The 8,960-nt window shown below is 58.7% G+C and overlaps 4 protein-coding genes across 4 annotated transcripts; all 4 read right to left on the reverse strand.

The window, feature by feature from the left end:
• Positions 1-191: 191 nt before the first annotated feature.
• On the reverse strand, positions 192-1,316 carry LBRM_29_1670 (conserved hypothetical protein; the record flags this gene model as incomplete). Its single annotated transcript, XM_001566461.2, has 1 exon — positions 192-1,316. The coding sequence occupies one exon, from the start codon at positions 1,314-1,316 to the stop codon at positions 192-194; it is 1,125 nt and encodes a 374-aa protein (XP_001566511.2).
• Positions 1,317-3,413: 2,097 nt separating this feature from the next.
• Positions 3,414-4,619, reverse strand: LBRM_29_1680 (conserved hypothetical protein; the record flags this gene model as incomplete). Its single annotated transcript, XM_001566462.1, has 1 exon — positions 3,414-4,619. The coding sequence occupies one exon, from the start codon at positions 4,617-4,619 to the stop codon at positions 3,414-3,416; it is 1,206 nt and encodes a 401-aa protein (XP_001566512.1).
• A 570-nt stretch (positions 4,620-5,189) lies between these two features.
• On the reverse strand, positions 5,190-5,561 carry LBRM_29_1690 (conserved hypothetical protein; the record flags this gene model as incomplete). Its single annotated transcript, XM_001566463.1, has 1 exon — positions 5,190-5,561. The coding sequence occupies one exon, from the start codon at positions 5,559-5,561 to the stop codon at positions 5,190-5,192; it is 372 nt and encodes a 123-aa protein (XP_001566513.1).
• Positions 5,562-6,552: 991 nt separating this feature from the next.
• LBRM_29_1700 (hypothetical protein, unknown function) lies at positions 6,553-8,679 on the reverse strand (the record flags this gene model as incomplete). Its single annotated transcript, XM_001566464.2, has 1 exon — positions 6,553-8,679. One exon carries the CDS (start codon positions 8,677-8,679, stop codon positions 6,553-6,555), a length of 2,127 nt encoding a protein of 708 aa, XP_001566514.2.
• Between the last annotated feature and the right edge of the window lie 281 nt (positions 8,680-8,960).

Below are 8,960 nucleotides of genomic sequence, written 5' to 3' on the forward strand. Positions count from 1 at the left end.
CCGAGGCGAATGTGGGAAGGAGCTGAGCAAGCACATTGAAGGTAAGCGAGAGAGGGGAGAAAAAAGAGCGCGAGAGCGACAAACATACAACATACTCAGAGCAGGGAGCAGAGACAAGTGGTGAAAACAGTGGTGAAGCGCAGCATGGCGGTACGGCTGCCGCCATGATCCATACACACATACAGGGCTCGCTACACGACGACGTAGTGGTATCTTTCTTCTCCTTTGTCGGTAGGCAAAATGGCGCCGCTGAAGCGGCAACGGTTAGGCGATGGCAAGGGGAAGCACGCGAGGCTTCCTACGCAGAGCCGTGGCGACTGCGTCGCAGACTTTGACGCCGCTATCGAAATAGCGTGTTGCAGCTGCGCTTCCGTAGACTGCACTTGCACCACCCAGACTGTTTGCCCGTCGGCGGCAAAACCGGTCTCACAGTGCAGCCAGCCGTCGTTGGCCGCTACCCCCACACCTGGCGTGGGACCGCTGGCCTCTGCATAGGAGGCAGCAGTGTTTGCGCGAGACGACGCAGCTGCAGCTGCCATGAAGCTGTTACCCCGTCGCCGGTGTGTAGATTTCGCCAAGGAAGCACTAGCGCTCGCAGCTGGGCGAGGCATTAAGGTTACCTTGTGTTTGCACTCGGCTCGCACTTTGCTCGCTCCTGCAGCACCGCCAATCATCGTAGGCGAGGGTGCACTGCGGGCAGGAAGCGGTGAAGAAACGCTTGTCACTCTCGCTGACTCCCAAGCCTGCACAATGACGGCGCAGTCGAAAACATGTAGAGTGCCATTGGCACTGAGTGCCGCGACTCGATGCGCGTCTTGCTGCACCGCGAGTGAGAGCACCGCGGCGGGACGATGGCCCCGCTGTAGTGCTACCAGCAATGCGCCAGTAACACTATCAAATATCTTCACGGTGGTGCCAAGCTCTGAGGCGGTGGCCAGCAGCCGACCATCTGGACGGAAACGCAGATGTGCAACCGCATGGTGATGCGCTGGGATGGTGCGCTGCTCCGTGGGCGGCGTGGCAGTACCAAAGGCACTACTCGTGGTCACATCGCCCGCTGCTGTGGTGCCCGTAGAGGTTCTGCCGGCGTCGACAGATGCGGACGCCACAGAAACTGGTCGGCCATCGTCTCCTGCCTGCATTTGGCGGAGTGATGTAGGTGGTACACTATGTAGCGTCAGCACCGTAACGTCACCACGGTACCCGCGGGCAGATTGAGGGAAAGCGACAGCGTACGATATGTCACCGCCCGCCTTCCGCGATGGCACGGCAGCAGAAAGGTCCAGCACGCCACGTGGATTTAGCGGTCTGTACATGCTTTGCTGCCGAATGTACCGCAACGTGCGGAGGTCGACGAGGTGAAAGAGGTCCACAGCTGCCACGAGGAGGACTGACGAGTTTGCCCGAAGCGCCAGCACCGGCGACCCGCAGAAGTGCAGGGCGGCAAGGCAAGTGTCCCTGATAGCATCAAACAGGTATACATAGCGCCGACACTCGGCCTCGGCGGTTACGAGGGATGAGACGTTTGCTGGATCTTCCGCTGGCGCGGGCGACTCGCGCAGCTCCTCGTCACCAGCAAGCGGAGCAGCAGCGTCATAACCGCTGTTGTTCCTCCTGCTCGGCAGTGGCGCGGCTCCAGCGTCGTGACTCTGCTCCTCATCTACTCCTGTTAAGGCTACCGTGGATGGCACAAACACTAGCGGACGAGCTCGAAACACAACAGCGACAAGGGCGCTGTCGCCAGCCACCGTTGCCGTGTATACGGGAGTACGCCAGAGCGCGGTGGGCGGGACAGCACCGTCGGCACTGCCAGCAGCGTCGGGGATGGGCTCAGAGGATACCACACCGTTTGAAGGAGGGTGGGGGTGCAGTGGCTGCACTATCGACCCCCCTCGCTGCTCGGATGCCATCATCAGTTCATATGCCCTGACGCCCGCCACAGTCGACAGGAGAGCGACAGTGCAGGAGGGGTTGAGTGTAGAGGCGGAGGGGTAAAGAAGCCGTTGTCCTCCCGCGCCTCCGTGAGCCTCTGCAGCATCAAATGCGGTGCCAGCTGCGTTTTCCATGATCGTGATGGGGCAGAAAAGATGCCCCTCTCCACAAAGTTCTAAAGAGTGTATGTGTGTGTGTGTGTGTGTGTGTGTGTGTGTGGGTGGGTGTTGGTGCCTCAACGAATCCAACATGAACGAGCGAGGCGAAGAAAGAGAATAACAAGGTGATCGATCAATTCACACAGACAACACAACGTATCCACGGAACCGTCAGACACAGCCGCGCTCGCGCTTTCGGGTGGTAGTCCTTAACACTATACACACCCTCCTCCGGATGTGAAACGAGGGCTTGGCGCGTCACTCCGTCCGGCCATAGCCGGTATGTACTTGGCCGGCGTGTGAGAGAGCGAGAGAGGCGATGGCCACGGAGGAGAGAAACGAAAACGAAAGAGGGAAGAATGGGAGAGGGCATACGGCCTGCTGACAACAGGAAAAAGAGAGAGAGAGAGACTATCAAGTATGAGTAGAGAGGGAAAGGATGCATTGCGTCCCCCTTCTCAGCTTCCACCCTCGCCTTCGTACCCAAGCACCGAGGTGTACACATATACGCACCATGAGACTTTCAACCTCGAAATCAGGAAGTAGAAAGGATACCATCGATTGCAGCAGCTTGACGGAGTTGTGACCTGCTATGGCGAAAGGAACTCTCAGTCCATGAGGCCAGATGAAGACGGTGATTGGAAAGATGGCGAGCCCAGTGGTGCATGCCCACTCTTTGCCATCCCCCAACATACAACCAGAGGTAGAGAGACACGCACACGTACAGGAACCCCCCCCCTCCCTCGATATGCGCTTCTTCTTTTAGTCGTACGAGGCCAACGCCACATGATTATGCGCCACCACTTTCACCTCCATTTCCCTGTAACCCTCTCCCCATCCTATAGCGCATTCGGAGAGACGCACACACCAATGCGGGTTTCCAGCAATGGTTGCAGACAAGACAGGGCAGCGCACAGGGAGAGGTGGGGAGGTGGGGAGGAGGGGGAGGGGGGAGAAGACGGAGGAAGGGGTGTTTAGAAGAGAGGGAGCGACATCGATAGTGGAGCGGAGAAGAAAGAAATAAGGAGAAAAGTGCAGCTCGTCGTCGCGCACGCATACAGGCACTAGAGACGCGTGGGACAAGGAGTAACAAGTGGATCACCCTCCACAACACGCCTCCAGCTCGGCTGCGTTGCCATTCCGTCCCTTAATTGAACACGCTCCTGACTGCCGAAACTCTCGACCTCGCCAAACGTCAACGTACCTGTGGTTCAGCGTGAAGGGGGGGGGGAAGGCACGTGTGTGGGTGTGTGCTCATCTCTGAGAGAGAGATTGACGCGCCATGTGAGTTACTTCTCTTTACAGCGCTTAAATCTCTTGCTGTTAAATCCCTGGCGGGGCCTCGAAGAGCATATTCGATGCACGGTCGATGCTGCGGTGGCACATGTAGAAGGCCACCTTGCACTGCTCGTAGGTAAAGCCCAGCTCCGTCATGGCTTGAATCTTTTTTTCATCCTCCTCGGAAGGAACCCGCGAGAGGATGAAGTCCTTTTCGGATCGCCACTTTGCCCTGTCGGTGCGTGCGCCGCCACCACTAGCATCGCTGTTACTGTCGTCCACTTCCTCTACTTGCATCCCGCTCGCCTCCAGTTCAGCAAGGTCGGTTGCGTCAAAGTCGCCGCCGTCGCCACGGCGGGCTGCCGAGGCGACGTAGTTCTGAAACAGCTCCTGCATCTGCTCCGCCGTCTCCTCATCCATCTCCTGATCCTCCTCCCCCATGGACCATTCCAGCGAGCCCTCTTCCTCTTCGTCCTCGTCGCTATCCATGGTGCCGCCGTGAAGCATGCGGTCCGCTGCTTTGGTGAGCTGCTCATTGTTCATGAGGGTGATGAAGGTCTCCTGGTGTTGCACGATCACTTGGAAGAGGGAGGGGTGATTGCGCTCGATCCGCTCCATCACGGCCTGCGGGTTGGCCAGAAATTCTTGCCGCAGAACGGTTAGGTCGGGGACGACTTCCTGTAGGGCATCAAACAAGTCATTCCGCCCCTTGGTATCGCCGTCTTCCTCAGAGTCATCCTCGTCCTCCTCCTCCTCTAGCGCGCTTTCCTCCTCGTCTCTCTCGTCCTCCTCGCCGGAAATGAAGATGGGGGTCTCCACTTGGTCCTCCGCGTCAAGACGCGCACGTTTTGTTGCCGGACCTGCGAACGGCGCTGCCCCACCCGTCTCCACCGCTGCTGCACCGGCCACGCTCGACAAGGTGTAATTTTTCGGCACTACCGTCAAGCTATCGCCTTCCTGCAACCCGCACTCAGTCAGCAGCCTCTTCTCGTCACCAAAGTTCACCATTGTGGAGGCCAAAGACGGCGATGACCCTGGAGCCGCTGAGGCGTCTTCGGTCGCACCCGCGTGGTGATCGAAGCGAAACCCAAAGGCCATGACGTTGAGTCGAAACTGAATGGCAACAGTGGCGCGGAGGTTCTGCACAGTCGCCTTCGGGTTGGCCACTGTTATCTCCTTCGTCACCGCCTCGCTCTCGGCCAGGAGGGACGAGTTGACGGAGGAGACAAGGCAAGTCACGATGAACTTCATATCTATGTGAGCGCTTCTACGTTGGTGCCTGCACAAGTCCTAGTAATAGCTGTCGTTGCAGTGGTGGTGGTGGTGGCGGCAGCGCTACACGTGGTGTGGTCGCCCGTGATGGTAGTGGGAGCGAGGGAGAGAGGTTCTGAAGAAAGATGATCTTGAGAGATACATAGGGGGGGGGGGAGGGGAGGGGAAAAGGACAGCAGGATGAAGGTGCCTGGAGGGAGGAACAGGAGAAAGGGTAGGGAGTATCTCCAGCTGTGCTTCTCCCTCACTCCTTACCTCATCACACAGCCACAGAAACGAGAACCGTACACTTGTCGAAGAGAAAAATGGGAGAAGCTGTAACGTCGATGGGAGCACACGGTGCCACTGAGGAAAGCACGGGACATCGCGTTTCCCTGACGTTGGCGAAAGAATGTCCCTCACCCACGCAGTGTGCTCGTATGAGTATGGCGTGTCTTTGTCGATTGTGCTGCCTCAACGGCGTGGTAGCCCAATGCAAGTGGGCACCCGACAGAGACGGACCACGCACCCTGCAGAGAGAGAGAGAGCAACACTCACACGACGGCCTCATCATCGGTGTGCGTTAAAGTCCATAGGCTCTGTACCAAATGGGCACTCAGCCGTGCCTGGCGGTGCCCACACATCCTTGGGCAGCGCAGTCCCGCACCACACTTCCGCGGAGGGGCATAGGCGCATACACTCCTCCATTGCCCAGGAGGGGTTTGTGAGGCTGGGGTTGAGCTGCGCAATCATTCGAGGCAGCACATCAGGAAACCGATCTACGCTCTGCTTCGAGGTCTCGAGCGGTTCCTCCATCGCCGCTGCCGCCGTTAATGTGCTTAAATAAGCTTCATTGTAGTGGCACACAGACTCCAATAGAGCCGTGCGAATCCGAAGCGTGCCCCCAGTGTGTCTGGTGGGCGTGTCTTTTCTACTCTGCATAATGCCACACACACACACACACACACACACACACAGAGAAACGAAGGAGAGAGCAGGGGGTGTCCTTGACGTCCTCTTCGCTTCCAGCTGACTGGAGGTAGCGATGATTTATGGGTGGGATGGGGAAGGTTGTAAGGGGCGCACTTCTGAAGCTCAGGTGGAAAGATTGTGAGAGCAACAAGGTTTACTCACACGATGGTAGCAGGCAAAAGGTGAGGAAAAAATGAGTGGATGCATACAGCCCCCTCCCACCACTCTACACACATGCGTGCTATGAACTATTTCCCCCTTTTTTTCCATCATCCGAGTCGAAAGGGTCAACGATACGGACGAGAGGAGTAAAAGCAACGAAGCGAGGGATGAAGGAGAGTGGAAAAACGAGTCAGGAAAACACATAACTAGAAAGCATTTGAGGGAAGGGGGAAAGGCGGTATCTACACCCACTCACACAGGCAAGCATAGTAGGTGAGCAGCAACGAGCATAGTGGTCAGTGCCTCCCCCGGGCCTCGTGCCGTTCCGCGTGCCCCTCTACCTCGTTTGATCCTCTGCCTTTGAGGCCAAACTCACAGGCATTGAGTGCAGGTGCTGGAGAGGGGGAGCGGTAAACACCAGGGGGAATGCAAAAAAAAAAAAAACGATCGCGCAGGTGTTGTCATCATACCTGCGGCGCTCTCGTCCTCTTCTCTTTATTTATTTTTCCTTCATTCGCAATTTTGACAGGCTTTGTTGCCTTATGTTGTGTGTGTGTGTGTGTGTGTGGGTGGGTGGGTGGGTGCACACGTCGTTGTGCAGCACCACTGGCCAGCTGCGCTATTGAACGCGGCCCATCATGGTCACGGCATCTTAGCGAAGACACATGCACGCACAACCACGCACCGAACCGCCGCCGTCCACGGGCGATCCATGAACAGACTTCGTGGGAGTCGAAAAATGTACGCGTACTGTTTTCTTTGGGGGGTGAGGGGGTGGAGGCTTTGGCGGCCTCTTCACTCATCTGCGGTGGCCACTGCGTCGGCGCGGCGCTGCCCAATTCGACGTGCCAGCTGATGTTCGCGGGGTGGGCACCGGTACCTGTATGTGCGGCTCTGACTCGTCCTCGTCCCTATCGCAGCTGTCTGACTGACAGTGCACCAGCTGGGAAGCGGACATCCTCCCCCGATGGCTGTGCGAGCGCGGTGTGAATGCCCTTGGTCGGCGCGTTTCGCTGAGCAACGCAGAGGGGGCGGCGGTGACGGTGTCATCCTTCCACGACGTCTGAGAGCCGCTCCTTCTAACTGCTGAAAACCTTTGCCCAGGGGAAGGGTGAAGTGAGGACGAGGGTGCACTGCTGAGGGAGTCGGCGCTCGGGACGGTGGTGCTTCTGGGGTTGCCATTCATGCCGCTAGTTGCCGAGACAGTTGTTGGCGGCGCTGTAGTGCTGCATCTACTAGACAGCTGAGCGCTGAAAACACCTGTTCGCACGCTCGAGTCAGCGCTGCTCTCCTCGTCCACGGCTGCAGAATGGCTGACGCGTGAACAAAGAGAGGCTGTGGGGGACGACAAGGGCGCACCGACATCTATAGACTGACGCACATCTCGGGAAAGAACCTTGGCGTGGGGATCGTCCATCGACCGGGCTGTCTCACGTAGTGCTCGCACAGCACGCCCAGCAGAGCTCGAGGTGAAGATGGGGATGCTATTGAGGCCACCGTCAGCGTCGCTGCTGAGTTTGCTGTTCGGTGTCTCTGTCGTGCTCATGGGAGACGCACTGGTGTTTGTCCTCGGGGCCACGAACGGGACGATCTCGGGAGCGATGCGCCGTTTGCGCACATTTACCGTCATCACGGCTTGGAGCAAGCGACGCTCGCCCACAGACAACTTCATTGCACGTAAAGTGGGGGACTCGTCATCGCGTTGGTCCGTGGCCAGTGTCTGGGTGCGCGGTGGTACCAGGGAGGCCTCTTGCTTTATGGACTCAGTACCCTGTCCGCTCTCCGTCACCTCTGCCAGCGAAGCCTGAATGTTCGAGAAGGATACGCTGGGAGACGAAAGGCGGCGGTGACTGCTGCTGCCACAGGGCCCATCCGCTCCGCTACCGCCTGCCACCGCCGCAAACGCTGCCAAAGAAGGTGGCGTTGCTGGGGAGCGGCGGCGCAAGTCACGCACAGATAGTGGTGGGGGCGGGAGAATGGCACTTGGTGAACAGGACGGAGCTACGACACTATTGTTGCCGAGACGCGTTGATGTAGCGAAGAAAGCGTGTCCGTAAGTCAGCACTGGTGACGAGTAACGGCCGCCGTCGCTGGTAGGCTGGCTGGCTTCGCCAACACTCATGTTGCTGCTTGCTGGGGTAGCAGCACCAGCAGAGTCTCTGGCGAGGTGCGCATTCATGCCGACGCGCGTGCTCTGGAAGGTGCGTGAGCGGGTGATGGGGGCAGATGCGCCAAAGCTCTGATAGCTGCTGATCGTATACTTGCCCCGATTGGGCCCTGCTGTTCCGAGTCGACGTGCGCTACCGCGAGCCGCCGTGTCTGCCAGTTCTGACACTGTACTTGACGAGGGTAACGAAGCCGAAAACGAGGAAAGTGACACTCTTGAAGGGCGCACGATGAGGGTGCTGGAAGGCAACGGTGGTGGCTCGCTTGCCGCGGCTGCCAAAGATGAAGTGGGTACTGCCGTTGCAGAGTGAGCCGTGGCGGTGACCGGGGTGAGCTGAGCCCCGAATACCTCGTTGAACCACTCTGAATCGGCCCCCCAGCTGTCGGCGTTTGGTTTACCCATGGACGCCGCCGTGGCAGCCAGCGGTTGACATCCGCCACCGTCGCTCGCGGCGCAGGACGATAGCATTGCAGTCCCGCAGACCACATTCTCGGGAGGCACCCTCGGTCGACTTTCTTCGTGCACACGATGACTCCCGTAGGTGCCGAGGTACCCGATGGATGCCTCATCAAATGTCACATGCCGTGTCCGCCTTGCGGACTCATGCGCGCCAACGCTTTCTTGATTGGCCAAAGAGCCGGCGCTAGAGTCAGCGACGTCAGCCTTCGGGGAGCCGGATGGGGTGTGCATACGGCAGGAGGAGGCCGGTGGCTTAGCCACAGAGATGGAGCTCGACGCGACACGTACGGTGCTGCTCATGCTCCCCCTCCGTTTAAGAATGCCGTGGGCCGGAGGTCTGGACAGCCACGGTCTCTCTAGGACTGCCGGCCCCTCTGTGCTGCGGTGGATCGCACTGCCAGCAGCGGCGGTGCAGGAGGACGACTGCGGTAGTGAGGCGCAGCCCTTATCATCTCCATGCTCCCTGGTAGGAGCAGCAGACGCAACGACGCTACCTGGTTGACTTGGGGTCGGCGCGGCTGCCGCGAAGGACGCAGCGCCGCTGGGGTGCAACACTGGAGAGGATGTGGTGTGGGAAGAAA

Source organism: Leishmania braziliensis, chromosome 29, assembly GCF_000002845.2.
Source record: "Leishmania braziliensis MHOM/BR/75/M2904 complete genome, chromosome 29".
NCBI lineage: Eukaryota > Euglenozoa > Kinetoplastea > Trypanosomatida > Trypanosomatidae > Leishmania > Leishmania braziliensis.